Source organism: Bombina bombina, chromosome 3 (genome assembly GCF_027579735.1).
Source record: "Bombina bombina isolate aBomBom1 chromosome 3, aBomBom1.pri, whole genome shotgun sequence".
In the NCBI taxonomy this organism is placed as follows: Eukaryota; Metazoa; Chordata; class Amphibia; order Anura; family Bombinatoridae; genus Bombina; species Bombina bombina.
In genome coordinates, this window is record NC_069501.1 from 737345899 (window position 1) to 737361482 (window position 15584).

Sequence of the window (15584 nt, forward strand, 5' to 3'; positions counted from 1 at the left end):
CATACAATATTGAATGATAAGATCTTAGTTTATTATTTAACATATGAAGTATTTGCAATAAAAAGAAGAAGAGACCATTCTGATAAGCGTACATGTGTCTGTATGAAGACAACTTCACCACAAGGTCTTCCCAGGCTCTCCAATTGCATCAACCTGAACCTCTAACTTTACCAGGTGGAATCAGCAATGGCATCTGAAGTTTTAAGTTAATGGAGTGAAAATGCTTAATTCTCAGTATTTTCCATAACTAGAAACATGTTAAGGTTTTGTTTTTTTTTGTAGTTAGGGTACACTCTTACAAAATCCTGTGCAAACGTTGCAGGACAGGACTGGGAACAATAATATCTGCTATCATGCTTTTGCATCCCAAGTATAACCAGGAATTGTTTTCTTTCATACTCTTGTGATGTCATGTTCATGTTCAATACTGTTGGATAAATAATATTGTGCCATACTGGAATAGGTACACATTACCAAAAGTATTTGCTGTGAGTAGAAGACACCATTACAGGGACAGTCTACACCAGAATTGTTATTGTTTAAAAAGATAGATAATACCTTTAATACCTATTCTCTAGTTTTGCACAACCAACACAGTTATATAAAAACACTTTTTACCTCTGTGATTACCTTGTGTCTAAGCCTTTGCAAACTGCCCCCTTATTTCAGTTATTTTGACAGACATCCATTTTAGCCAATAAGAACTGGCTTGCCTGAAATCCATGTGGGTGAGCACAGTGTTATCTATATGACACACATGAACTAACACCCTCTATTGTTGAAAAACTGTCAAAATGCCTTGAGAGAAAAGGCGGCCTTCAAGGGCTTAGAAATTAGCATATGATCCTCCTAGGTTCTGCTTTCAAATAAGAATACCAAGAGAACAAAGCAAAATTGGTGATAAAAGTACATTTGAAAAATGTTTAAAATTACATTCTCTATCTGAATCATGAAAGTTTATTTTGGACTAGACTGTCTCTTTAAGGAACATTAATTAAATGCCCCCATCATTTGCTCTTTTCACTTCATAATTTCCTTCATTCCTTCCTTGTTTTCTGTCTCTCACTTTATTTCTTTTTTTCCTTTTCAATTATTCCCTTTTCTCTTTCTCACTTTTTCTCTCGCTCTTTATTTCTTTCATGTAATTAACAAGAGTCCATGAGCTAGTGACGTATGGGATATACATTCCTACCAGGAGGGGCAAAGTTTCCCAAACCTTAAAATGCCTATAAATACACCCCTCACCACACCCACAAATCAGTTTTACAAACTTTGCCTCCAAGGGAGGTGGTGAAGTAAGTTTGTGCTAGATTCTACGTTGATATGCGCTCCGCAGCAAGTTGGAGCCCGGTTTTCCTCTCAGCGTGCAGTGAATGTCAGAGGGATGTGAAGAGAGTATTGCCTATTGAATGCAGTGATTTCCTTCTACGGGGTCTATTTCATAAGGTTCTCTGTTATCGGTCGTAGAGATTCATCTCTTACCTCCCTTTTCAGATCGACGATATACTCTTATATTTACCATTTCCTCTACTGATTCTCGTTTCAGTACTGGTTTGGCTTTCTACAAACATGTAGATGAGTGTCCTGGGGTAAGTAAGTCTTATTTTCTGTGACACTCTAAGCTATGGTTGGGCACTTTATTTATAAAGTTCTAAATATATGTATTCAAACATTTATTTGCCTTGACTCAGAATGTTCAACTTTCCTTATTTCCAGACAGTCAGTTTCATATTTGGGATTATGCATTGAATTATCATATTTTTTCTTACCTCAAAAATTTGACTTTTTTCCCTGTGGGCTGTTAGGCTCGCGGGGGCTGAAAATGCTTCATTTTATTGCGTCATTCTTGGCGCGGACTTTTTTGGCGCAAAAATTCTTTTCCGTTTCCGGCGTCATACGTGTCGCCGGAAGTTGCGTCATTTTTTGACGTTATTTTGCGTCAAAGATGTCGGCGTTCCGGATGTGGCGTCATTTTTGGCGCCAAAAGCATTTAGGCGCCAAATAATGTGGGCGTCTTTTTTGGCGCTAAAAAATATGGGCGTCATTTTTGTCTCCACATTATTTAAGTCTCATTATTTATTGCTTCTGGTTGCTAGAAGCTTGTTCACTGGCATTTTTTTCCCATTCCTGAAACTGTCATTTAAGGAATTTGATCAATTTTGCTTTATATGTTGTTTTTTTTTCTTTTACATATTGCAAGATGTTCCACGTTGCAACTGAGTCAGAAGATACTACAGGAAAATCACTGCACAGTGCTGGAGCTACCAAGCTAAGTCTGCTATAAACTTTTGGTATCTGTTTTCTCCAGCTGTTATTTGTATTGCATGTCATGTCAAACTTATTAATGCAGATAAAATTTCCTTTAGTACTGTTACATTACCTGTTGCTGTCCGTCAACATCTAATTTTCAGAGTGTTTCTGATAACATAAGAGATTTTATTTTTTAAATCCATTAAGAAGGCTATGTCTGTTATTTCTCCTTCTAGTATACATAAAAGTCTTTTAAAACTTCTCTTTTTTTCAGATGAATTTTTAAATGAACATCATCATTCTGATACTGATAATGGTTCTTCTGGTTCAGAGGTTTCTGTATCAGAGGTTGATGCTGATAAATCTTTGTATTTGTTCAAGATGGAATTTATTCGTTCTTTACTTAAAGAAGTGTTATTTGCATTAGAAATAGAGGATTCTGGTCCTCTTGATACTAAATGTAAACGTTTAAATAAGGTTTTTAAATCTCCTGTAGTTATTCCAGAAGTGTTTTATCTCCCTGATGCTATTTCTGAAGTAATTTCCAGGGAATGGAATAATTTGGGTAATTTATTTACTCCTTCTAGACGTTTAAGCAAATTATATCCTGTGCCATCTGACAGATTAGAGTTTTTTGGGACAAAAATCCCTAAGGTTATGGGGCTGTCTCTACTCCTGCTAATGTACTACTATTCCTATGGCAGATAGTACTTCATTTAAGGATCCTTTAGATAGGAAAATTGAATCTTTTCTAAGAAAAGCTTACTTATGTTCAGGTAATCTTCTTAGACCTGCTATATTTTTAGCGGATGTTGCTGCAGCTTCAACTTTTTGGTTAGAAGCTTTAGCGCAACAAGTAACAGATCATAATTTTATAGCATTATTATTATTCTATAACATGCTAATAATTTTATTGGTGATACCATCTTTTGATATCATTAGAGTTGATGTCAGGTATATGTCTCTAGCTATTTTAGCTAGAAAAGCTTTATGGATTAAACTTGGAATACTGACATGTCTTCTAAGTCAACTTTGCTTTCCCTTTCTTTCCAGGGTAAATAATCATTTCGTTCCTTTCCTCACAACAAGGAACAAAAGCCTGATCCTTCATCCTCAGGAGCGGTATCAGTTTGGAAACTATTTCCAGTTTGGAATATATCCAAGCCTTATAGAAACCTATAGCCAGCTCCTAAGTACCTATGAAGGTGCGGCCCTTATTCCAGCTCAGCTGGTATGGGGCAGATTACGTTTTCTTCAAAGAAATTTGGATCAATTCCGTTCTTAATCTCTGGTTTCAGAAACATTGTTTCAGAAAGGTACAGAATTGGCTTCAAGTTAAGGCCTCCTGCTAAGAGATTCTTTTCTTTCCCGTGTCCCAGTTGACACAGCAAGGCTCAGCATTTCTGAAATGTGTTTCAGATCTAGAGTTGGCTGGAGTATTTATGCCAGTTCCAGTTCTGGAACAGGGGCTGGGGTTTTATTTTATCTCTTCATTGTACCAAAGAAGGTCAATTCCTTCAGACCAGTTCTGGATCTATCATTATTGAATCGTTATGTTAGGATACCAACATTCAAGATGGTTACTGTAGGACTATCCTGCCTTTTGTTTAGCAAGGGCATTATATGTCTACAATAGATTTACAGGATGTGTATCTGCATATTCCGATTCATCCAGATCACTTTTAGTGTCTGAGATTCTCTTTTTAGACAAGCATTACCAGTTTTGTGGCTCTACTGTTTGGCCTAGCCTCAGTTCCAAGAATTTTTTTCAAAGGTTCTCGGTGCCCTTCTTTCTGTAATCAGAGAATAGGGTTTTGGTATTTCCTTATTTGGACGATATCTTGGTACTTGCTCAGTCTTCTCATTTTCGAAGAATCTCATACGAATCGACTTGTGTTGTTTCTTCAAGTTCATGGTTGGAGGATCAATTTACCAATCAGTTCATTGATTTCTCAGACAAGGGTAACCTTTTTAGGTTTCTAGATAAATTCAGTGTCTATGACTCTGTCCTTGTCAGACAAGAGAAGTTTAACATTGATATCAGCTTGTCAAAACCTTCAGTCACAATCATTCCCTTTGGTAGCCTTATGCATGGAAATGTTGGGTCTTAGGACTGCCGCATCAGATGCGATCTCCTTTGCTCGTTTTCACATGCGACCTCTTCAGCTCTGTATGCTGAACCAATGGTGCAGGGATTACTCAAAGATATCTCAATTAATATCTTTAAACCGATTTTACGACACTCTCTGACATGGTGGACAGATCACCATCGTTTAGTTCAGGGGGCTTCTTTGTTCTTCCGACCTGGACTATAATCTCAACAGATACAAGTCTTACAGGTTGGGGAGCTGTGTGGGGGTATCTGACGGCACAAGGGGTTTGGGAATCTCAGGAGGTGAGATTTCCGATCAATATTTTGGAACTCCGTGCAATTTTCAGAGCTCTTCAGTTTTGGCCTCTTCTGAGGAGAGAGTTGTTCATTGTTTTCAGATAAGACAATGTCACAACTGTGGCATACATCAATCATCAAGGAGGGACTCACAGTCCTCTGGCTATGAAAGAAGTATCTCGAATTTTGGTTTGGGCGGAATCCAGCTCCTGTCTAATCTCTGCGGTTTATTTCCCAGGTATGGACAATTGGAAAGCGGATTATCTCAGTCGCCAAACGTTGCATCCGGGCGAATGGTCTCTTCACCCAGAGGTATTTCTTCAGATTGTTCAAATGTGGGAACTTCCAGAAATAGATCTGATGGCTTCTCATCTAAACAAGAAACTTCCCAGGTATCTGTCCAGATCCCGGGATCCTCAGGCGGAGGCAGTGGATGCATTTTCACTTCCTTGGAAGTATCATCCTGCCTATATCTTTCCGCCTCTAGTTCTTCTTCCAAGAGTAATCTCCAAGATTCTGAAGGAATGCTCGTTTGTTCTGCTGGTAGCTCCGGCATGGCCTCACAGGTTTTGGTATGCGGATCTTGTCCGGATGGCCTCTTGCCAACCGTGGACTCTTCCGTTAAGACCAGACCTTTTGTCTCAAGGTCCTTTTTTCCATCAGGATCTGAAATCCTTAAATTTAAAGGTATGGAGATTGAACGCTTGATTCTTGGTCAAAGAGGTTTCTCTGACTCTGTGATTAATACTATGTTACAGGCTCGTAAATCTGTATCCAGAGAGATATATTATAGAGTCTGGAAGACTTATATTTCTTGGTGTCTTTCTCATCATTTTTCTTGGCATTCTTTTAGAATACCGAGAATATTACAATTTCTTCAGGATGGTTTAGATAAGGGTTTGTCCGCAAGTTCCTTGAAAGGTCAAATCTCTGCTCTTTCTGTTCTTTTTCACAGAAAGATTGCTATTCTTCCTGATATTCATTGTTTTGTACAAGCTTTGGTTCGTATAAAGCCTGTCATTAAGTCAATTTCTCCTCCTTGGAGTTTGAATTTGGTTCTGGGGGCTCTTCAAGCTCCTCCATTTGAACCTATGCATTCATTGGATATTAAATTACTTTCTTGGAAAGTTTTGTTCCTTTTGGCCATCTCTTCTGCCAGAAGAGTTTCTGAATTATCTGCTCTTTCTTGTGAGTCTCCTTTTCTGATTCTTCATCAGGATAAGGCGGTGTTGCGAACTTCTTTTGAATTTTTACCTAAAGTTGTGAATTCCAACAACATTAGTAGAGAAATTGTGGTTCCTTCATTATGTCCTAATCCTAAGAATTCTAAGGAGAAATCGTTGCATTCTTTGGATGTTGTTAGAGCTTTGAAATATTATGTTGAAGCTACGAAATCTTTCTGTAAGACTTCTAGTCTATTTGTTATCTTTTCCGGTTCTAGGAAAGGCCAGAAAGCTTCTGCCATTTCTTTGGCATCTTGGTTGAAATCTTTAATTCATCTTGCCTATGTTGAGTCGGGTAAAATTCCGCCTCAGAGAATTACAGCTCATTCTACTAGGTCAGTATCTACTTCCTGGGCGTTTAGGAATGAAGCTTCGGTTGACCAGATCTGCAAAGCAGCAACTTGGTCCTCTTTGCATACTTTTACTAAATTCTACCATTTTGATGTATTTTCTTCTTCTGAAGCAGTTTTTGGTAGAAAAGTTCTTCAGGCAGCGGTTTCAGTTTGAATCTTCTGCTTATGTTTTTTGTTAAACTTTATTTTGGGTGTGGATTATTTTCAGCAGGAATTGGCTGTCTTTATTTTATCCCTCCCTCTCTAGTGACTCTTGTGTGGAAAGATCCACATCTTGGGTAGTCATTATCCCATACGTCACTAGCTCATGGACTCTTGTTAATTACATGAAAGAAAACATAATTTATGTAAGAACTTACCTGATAAATTCATTTCTTTCATATTAACAAGAGTCCATGAGGCCCACCCTTTTTTGTGGTGGTTATGATTTTTTTGTATAAAGCACAATTATTCCAATTCCTTATTTTATATGCTTCGCACTTTTTTTCTTATCACCCCACTTCTTGGCTATTCGTTAAACTGATTTGTGGGTGTGGTGAGGGGTGTATTTATAGGCATTTTAAGGTTTGGGAAACTTTGCCCCTCCTGGTAGGAATGTATATCCCATACGTCACTAGCTCATGGACTCTTGTTAATATGAAAGAAATGAATTTATCAGGTAAGTTCTTACATAAATTATGTTTTTTCTTTCTGTTCATTTTTTTGAATAATGTGCATGTATTTCCTATAGATGCCGTGTAGGAGAAAACTGGTGGTACCGTGGAGAGCATTGTGAAGAGTATGTCTCTGAACCTTTAGTGGTTGGTATTGCTATTGCATCTGTAGCTGGCTTCCTTCTTGTAGCCTCTGCTATAATCTTTTTCCTGGCGAGGACACTTCGTGTTCAAAGCACAAAGAGTGATCAAGAGGAATCTTATGGGTAAGTTCTTGACCTTTTCTAATTACTATTAAAAAGAATGATGTCTAGAAAAACTATGGCTGAATTTCCCTTGATTGTGCAAATGATTAATTTCAATGATAAAATGATGCAAAACAATATGTAAATTGTAACTATGCACACCTTACTAGTTAAAAACCTGCATTCACAACACATTAGGCAGTCAATGTCAATATTGAAGTTACTATCCTCACTAAGTCAGGGAGCCATTTGGGCAGATTCCTGTGTGTTCAGTGGGTGGAGACAGTATTGGTGGGGTGGAGCAATTGGCGTTTTATGAATGTTAAGTTGGTGGCTAGGTGTGAAGGGTCAGTAGTGGCGGGTGCAATCATGTCAGTTAGGGCATTTTTGCACCCCCACAAAACTACTGCTGCCTTGGATGTTTAAATGTTATACAGTAAATACATAAATACATTTTTCCTATGTTACATATCTCATATCTGTGTAGTAGCAGCTTTGTGCATCTTGGAGTATGTAGATAAAAATATGTATATCTTCTCTCACTGGTCCGCATTTCAGCCCATCAGAATAACTGAATAAAAGCATTGTATGCTCAGGGGGAAGCTTCTGGGCGATGGTGGCCAAGATGGCTGAATTACTTTGAAGCTGTGATGATAAGCTGGTTAATCCTCTGAATATCAGCCGATAGTTACACCATCCAACCTTGATTTATACAGATTTTGCTAGATCAGCACTTGCTGCTAATTGTGAACCAAATTGGTGACTAGCTGTGCATCTTAAAGTACCAGAACGGTAAGGCCTGCAGTGGCAGTGCAATTGTGTATGTGGCCTATGCCTACCCCCCCCCCCACCCCGTTTATCCAGGTAAAACAGCCATTGAGAGCTGGAACTTTCATTCTTTTAATTATATAATGGAGCCTTGTGAACTATCATTGCTGAAGGCACTGGATAATCTATTTTGTGAGCATTTTTCACACCTTGCAGAGCACCTACATGACATGGGGGAGAGCTAGCAAACCTGAGACACCAGGAGACTTAATTCTCACTTTAGAGGGCAAGCCGATCCTGCAGAAAGATATAAGCTCCAAGGAACCTGAGACATTGGGGACATTAAAAATGGAAGCACATAGAGCAACATCCTTACCTGTCAAGGAAAGCAACACTGTGGCGCTTATTGCCAATGGCGGCTCTGAAATGACGGAGAGCAGAGTTGTTATAGAGGAGAGGCATGATGAGCTGTCCTGTGCTCGGCTGACAAGGTGACCCATGCTGGTGCCTCCTACCTGGCAACGGATGGTGGTGAGGGAGAGAGGATATCCAGCATTGTGAGGAGATGGAACGAGGAGAGAGCCCACCAGATGAGGGTGTTGTTTGTTCAGGTCCTTGACTTCAAGTTGGTATGAGCTGTGTTGATGCAATGCTTCCCTGCGCACTCTTCCCAGCTGAGAGCTTGTGGTGGCCCATGGAGTCTCTTCCTAAATCATGGGTCATTTGTCTCAGAGAGATCTATTTGTGAAGTGTGTGGGCTGCAGTACAGGCCCACTTTCAACAGATTTACAATATACATGGACTTTCTCATAATACCATGCTCATCTCACAGATCTGGAGTGGGGTTACTATAACACTGTTTCTAGCACTTATGGGTATGATAACTGGAAGCATATACATCAAACATTTCAGTTGGGTGATATGCCAGTTTAAATTGATCTATTATAGCCTGACTGTTTATTTATAAATTAATAGGTATACCCCATAGCAGCTAGAATTATAGTTTATTGCAGACAATCCCTCAGAAATGTTTTACGTGAGTCCAGGATATTTTAAAACTACCTTGCCTGCTTCACATTAATGGCAGTATGCTGTAGCTGAGGGAAGTTAAGTTCTATGGCTGCTGCAATATATATTTTAAGTTATATTGACAAGAGTTTGCACAGTGCTTCATGATGACTGCATAAAGTCTGAGATTTTGAAAAGTTAAACTTAGTTCTTTATTTTATATATATTTTGATGAACCGTTCAGGTTTAACTATATACTATTGCATTTGCAAGGTATAGACTGAAGATGTCCACTATGCTATGGGGCCTTTGTTCATTTTCTTGTCTTTTTTGCATACCATCTTTTCAGTATGCTACTTTTGACTGTTGAGATAAACAAAATAAGTAACTTTAGCAAAACTAATATTATACGCTACAACTGTAACCTAGATTACAATTTATTCTGTTGCAATTTGGGGGGTATTCAGTAGTTATGTTTAGTTGGGACCTTATAGCTTTTTAAACACTGGTTATTTATAATCTCTCCATTAGGAATGTATATGTCCATTGCCTAGCTATTTGCTGCCCACGTAGCAGGGTCTTCATTGGCTGCTTAATTCTTAGGAATAAGTTGTATATCCCTATGTGGAGGTTATTATTATAATATATAGTTTTGAGCTTTAACTTGCTCCATGCTAGTTTTCCACAATTCAGAAAACAGCACTCTGTGGGGCATGGAGCCTGGATCAGCCACTTCCAGCTAGCATACAATAGAAATAAAGTTGAGTTCCAGACACTGCATATCTTTAAAAAGGGACCTTTATTAAAAGATGGCAGGGTGTTTTAATAAAGGTCCTTTTTTAAAGATATGCGGTGGCTGGAACTCAACTTTACTTCTATTCTATGCTAGTTTCATCAGCTCTCTCTCTTCAGTCTGATCTAGTGGTTGCTTATATGTAGCTTAGTGAACCTAGCTTGCTTTTTCCCCATTTTAGTAATCTATATATTCTGTAAAGCTATATGCAACCCTTCCCCTACACGTTACTTTATGGGGCTATATTCTGTATTTTTTTTTCTTTCTTGTATTACTCAATTGTTGGGCTATTTCCAAATCAGTTTATTATCTGTCTGATAGATTCTTAGGTTTATTCAGCACTAGCCATGACCAACACAGAATTTGGTGTAAAGAATTTAGAACCTAAAATGAGCCAAAAAAGTGCTGTAACATACGCTGCTCCTTTTATTTTCAGCACCATTTGTTGTATCTTATTTGATGATGTATGGTTTATTACATAGGCCTCTAGTTATGAAGCTGTCTACTTACCTGCATTCGCCGGCCCAATACGCTCGCCTAAGCTCGCCTAACATTGCCGCCGCGGACCTGAATACGTTCGCCAAAGTTATCAAGAAAGCTGTCAAGAAGCCGCGCACCAAGTACAGAGCGATGAGCAGCGGATTGTTGTTAACTGACAGTCATCGATCTCGCTGCTCATCGGCTTCTTCGCAGCTTTCTTGCTAGCCTTTCACTAAGCACCCACACTATACTATACTGTTTTACCCCCTAAACCGCCGCTCACAGAGCCCCCAGCAAATGAATAACATTATTAACCCCTAAACTGCCGCTCCCAGACCCCGCCGCAACTATAATAAATATATTAACCCCTAAACCGCTGCTCCCGGACCCCACCGCCACCTACATTATACCTATTAACCCCTAATCTGCCGCCCCCTATACCGCCGCCACCTACATAAAGCTAGTAACCCCTATCCTGCCTATCCCGGACCCCGCCGCAAATAAATTAATTGTTTAACCCCTAAACCACTGCACCCGGAGCCTGCCGCCACCTACATTACATTTATTAACCCCTATCCTGCCCCCCCTACACCGCCGCCACCTACATTACATTGATTAACCCCTAATCTACCCCCCCCACACTGCCACCACTATATTAAATGAATTAACCCCTAAACCTAGGTCTAACCCTAACCCTAATACCCCCCTAACTTAAATATTATTTAAATTAATCTAAATAAATATTCCTATAATTAAATAAATCATTCCTATTTAAAACTAAATACTTACCTATAAAATAAACCCTAAGATAGCTACAATATAATTAATAATTACATTGTAGCTATTTTAGGGTTTATTTTTATTTTACAGGCAAGTTTGTATTTATTTTAACTAGGTACAATAGCTATTAAATAGTTATTAACTATTTAATAGCTACCTAGCCAAAATAACTACAAAATTACCTGTAAAATAAAACCTAACCTAAGTTACAATTACACCTAACACTACACTATCATTAAATAAATTAAATTAATTAACTACAATTACCTAACATTAAATAAAATTAACTAAAAATAACTAAAGTACAAAAAAAATCTAAATTACAGAAAATAAATCCTAACCTAAGTTACAAATACTCCTAACACTACACTATCAATAAATTAATTAAATAAATTAACTACAATTATCTAAACTAAAATACAATTAAATAAACTAAACTATAGTACAAAAAAACAAAACACTAAATTACAAAAAATAAAAAAATATTACAAGAATTTTAAACTAATTACACCTAATCTAAGCCCCCTAATAAAATAAAAAAGCCCCTCCAAAATAATAAAATTCCCCACCCTAAACTAAATTACAAATAGCCCTTAAAAGTGCCTTTTGCGGGGCATTGACCCAAAGTAACCAGCTCTTTTACCAGCACTTAAAAGGGCCTTTTGCGGGGCATTGCCCCAAAGTGATCAGCTCTTTTACCTGTAAAAAAAATAAATACAATACCCCCCCAACATTACAACCCACCACCCACACACCCCTACTCTAAAACCCACCCGATCCCCCCTTAAAAAAAAACCTAACACTACCCCATTGAAGATCACCCTACCTTGAGCCGTGTTCACCCAGCCGGGCCGAACTCTTCATCCGATCTGGGCACATGTGGTCCTCCAGGCGTGCAGAAGTCTTCATCCGATCGGGGCAGAAGAGGTCCTCCATCCAGCAGAAGTCTTCATCCAAGCGGCATCTTCTATCTTCATCCTGGCAGCGATGAGCGGCTCCATCTTGAAGACCTCCAGCGCGGAACATCCTCCTCGGCCGACGGACTAACGACGAATGACGGTTCCTTTAAATGACGTCATCCAAGATGGCGTCCCTTGAATTCCGATTGGCTGATAGGATTCTATCAGCTAATCGGAATTAAGGTAGGAAACATCCGATTGGCTGATGTAATCAGCCAATCGGATTGAACTTCAATCCGATTGGCTGATTAAATCAACCAATCAGATTTTTCCTACCTTAATTCCGATTGGCTAATAGAATCCTATCAGCCAATCGGAATTCGAGGGACGCCATCTTGGATGATGTCATTTAAAGGAACCATCATTCGTCGTTAGTCCGTCGGCCGAGGAGGATGTTCCATGCTGGAGGTCTTCAAGATGGAGCCGCTCATCGCCGCCAGGATGGAGATAGAAGATGCCGCTTGGATGAAGACTTCTGCTGGATGGAGGACCTCTTCTGCCCTGATCGGATGAAGACTTCTGCCCGGCTGGAGGACCACTTGTGCCCGGATCGGATGAGGAGTTCGGCCCGGCTGGGTGAAGACGGCTCAAGGTAGGGTGATCTTCAATGGGGTAGTGTTAGGTTTTTTTAAGGGGGGATCGGGTTGGTTTTAGAGTAGGGGGTGTGTGGGTGGTGGGTTGTAATGTTGGGGGGTATTGTATTTATTTTTTTTACAGGTAAAAGAGCTGATTACTTTGGGGCAATGCCCCGCAAAAGACCCTTTTAAGGGCTGGTAAAAGAGCTGGTTACTTTGGAGCAATTCTCCTCAAAAGGCCCTTTTAAGGGATATTTGTAATTTAGTTTAGGGTAGGGAATTTTATTATTTTGGGGGGCTTTTTTATTTTATTAGGGGGCTTAGATTAGGTGTAATTAGTTTAAAATTCTTGTAATTTTTTTATTTTCTGTAATTTAGATTTTTTTTTGTACTTTAGTTATTTTTAGTTAATTTTATTTAATGTTAGGTAATTGTAGTTAATTAATTTAATTTATTTAATGATAGTGTAGTGTTAGGTGTAATTGTAACTTAGGTTAGGTTTTATTTTACAGGTAATTTTGTAGTTATTTTAGCTAGGTAGCTATTAAATAGTTAATAACTATTTAATAGCTATTGTACCTAGTTAAAATAAATACAAACTTGCCTGTAAAATAAAAATAAACCCTAAAATAGCTACAATGTAATTATTAATTATATTGTAGCTATCTTAGGGTTTATTTTATAGGTAAGTATTTAGTTTTAAATAGGAATTATTTATTTAATTATAGGAATATTTATTTAGATTAATTTAAATAATATTTGTTAGGGGGGTGTTAGGGTTAGACTTAGGTTTAGGGTTTAATTTATTTAATATAGTGGCGGCGGTGTAGAGGGGGTAGATTAGGGGTTAATCAATGTAATGTAGGTGGCGGTGGTGTAGGGGGGCAGGATAGGGGTTAATAAATGTAATGTAGGTGGCGGCAGGCTCCGGGTGCGGCGGTTTAGGGGTTAAACAATTAATTTATTTGTGACAGGGTCCGGGATCGGCAGTATAGGGGTTACTAACTTTATATAGGTGACGGCGGTATAGGGGGCGGCAGATTAGGGGTTAATAGGTATAATGTAGGTGGCGGCGGGGTCCGGGAGCGGCGGTTTAGGGGTTAATATATTTATTATAGTTGCGGCGGGGTCCGGGAGCGGCGGTTTAAGGGGTAATAAGTTTATTATAGTTGCGGCGGGGTCTGGGAGCGGCGGTTTAGGGGTTAATAAGTATAAAGTAGGTGGCAGTGGTGTAGGGGGGGGAAGATTAGGGGTGTTTAGATTTGCGGCAGGGTCCGGGATCGGCAGTATAGGGGTTACTAACTTTATGTAGGTGACGGCGGTATAGGGGGCAGCAGATTACGGGTTAATAGGTATAATGTAGGTGGCGGCGGGGTCCAGGAGCGGCGGTTTAGGGGTTAATACGTTTATTATAGTTGCGGCGGGGTCCGGGAGCGGCAGTTTAGGGGTTAATAAGTATAAAGTAGGTGGCGGCGGTGTAGGGGGGGCAGATTAGGGGTGTTTAGACTCGGGGTACATGTTAGGGTGTTAGGTGCAGATACTTCCCATAGAAATCAATGGGAGATTGGGCAGCAGCGAACATGATCTTTCGCTGCTTTCAGACTCCCATTGATTCCTATGGGATCCGCCGCCTCCAGAGCGGCGGATTGAAAACCAGGTAGCTGGCCCGGAATAGTGGCGAGCATACCTGGTAGGTATTTGATAACTACCAAAAGTAGTCAGATTGTGCCGAACTTGCGTTCGGAACATCTGTAGTGACGTAACCATCGATCTGTGTCGGACTGAGTCTGGCGGATCGTATGTTACGTCACTAAATTCTACTTTTGCTGGGCTGTAGGGCTTGATAACTACAGCGAATCAGCCTCGCCACAAATACGCTGCGGAATTCCAGCATATTTGCGGTTGACGGCTTGATAACTAGAGGCCACTGTGTGTATCATATTGTTCTCTTATATAATCTTAGAGTAGCCAACAGACTTGATAGACTGGATGTGTTAATGAGGGTCCAAGAGTGGCCCTTTGTTTCTTAAGTGGGCCCTTATATGTAAAATGGAGGTTTTATTTATTCTTGTTCCATTTTTTTCAGACATCTTATTTTTAGGTATCCTGAAAATGTTTACATACTTTGTTTTGTATATTGTATTCCAGTCTGTCTCTTATTGTATCTGATCTATTATTGTCTGCAATTGTTGCTAGTGATAAACCTTAATAAAAATGAATTAAAAAAAAAAAGTAAAAAAAAAAGCATTGTTCGCTCAGTTGATTGTTGGTGTAATTTTTGATTCCATGTCAAACCACTTGAAAATTATGTGTGTGATTTGGTGAAACCATTTGAATTATAGAAGAAAAATAACAGGAAAATATCAACAATAATTAAAAAAGCTAAAATACATTTCACGGGCTTTACAGGATTTGTTTTGCAAGGGGGCTATAGAACTCCAGAGAAGCAAATGATATTCAGCAAAATAATAAATAAGTATGATAGATAATTGATACAATATTTCTGATGACTGACAAAAGTGATTGAACGTAGGTTTTCTCAATTAATCAATAATGGGGTTGATTCCAATGTTTCCAGTTGTGTTTATTGGCTCCTGATATGCTTTTTCTACATTGGACTAATCACAACCAAAGGATACCACCTGAATTGAAAAAAGAGTGTATTGGTAATGAGCAGATATTAGAAAGTTCACCCATATCAGACATGGACAACATTGACATTGATGATCACAATCCATCCTGCTATGAGTTTTGTACTATATCAACAACAAAAAGGACATAACGAGTAAACAGCCAAAGGGTGATGATGAGTGCAAAATTGACTTTTTACATGTTTGAGAGTATTCCTAGATGATTTGGTATAATTATATTATGTTGCGCATATATATATATATATATATATGAATATAAAGTCTAGAATCACTTAAAGGGACAGTCTAGTCAAAATTAAACTTTCATGATTCAGATAGGGCATGTCATTTTAAACAATTTCCAATTTACTTTTATCATCCATTTTTCTTTGTTCTCTTGGTATTCTTTGTTGAATGCTAAACCTAGGTAGGCTCACATGCTAATTTCTAAGCCCTTGAAGGCCGCCTCTGATCTCAG

General features: G+C 38.8%; 1 protein-coding gene across 1 annotated transcript in view; it reads left to right on the forward strand.

The window, feature by feature from the left end:
* The window catches only part of IMPG2 (interphotoreceptor matrix proteoglycan 2), a 116632-nt gene that overhangs the window by 81761 nt on the left and 19287 nt on the right, over positions 1-15584 (forward strand). Inside the window, exon 16 of the mRNA XM_053705435.1 lies at positions 6946-7134. Within this exon, the coding sequence (XP_053561410.1) occupies positions 6946-7134 (189 nt within the window). The remainder of the gene's footprint in view (positions 1-6945; positions 7135-15584) is intronic.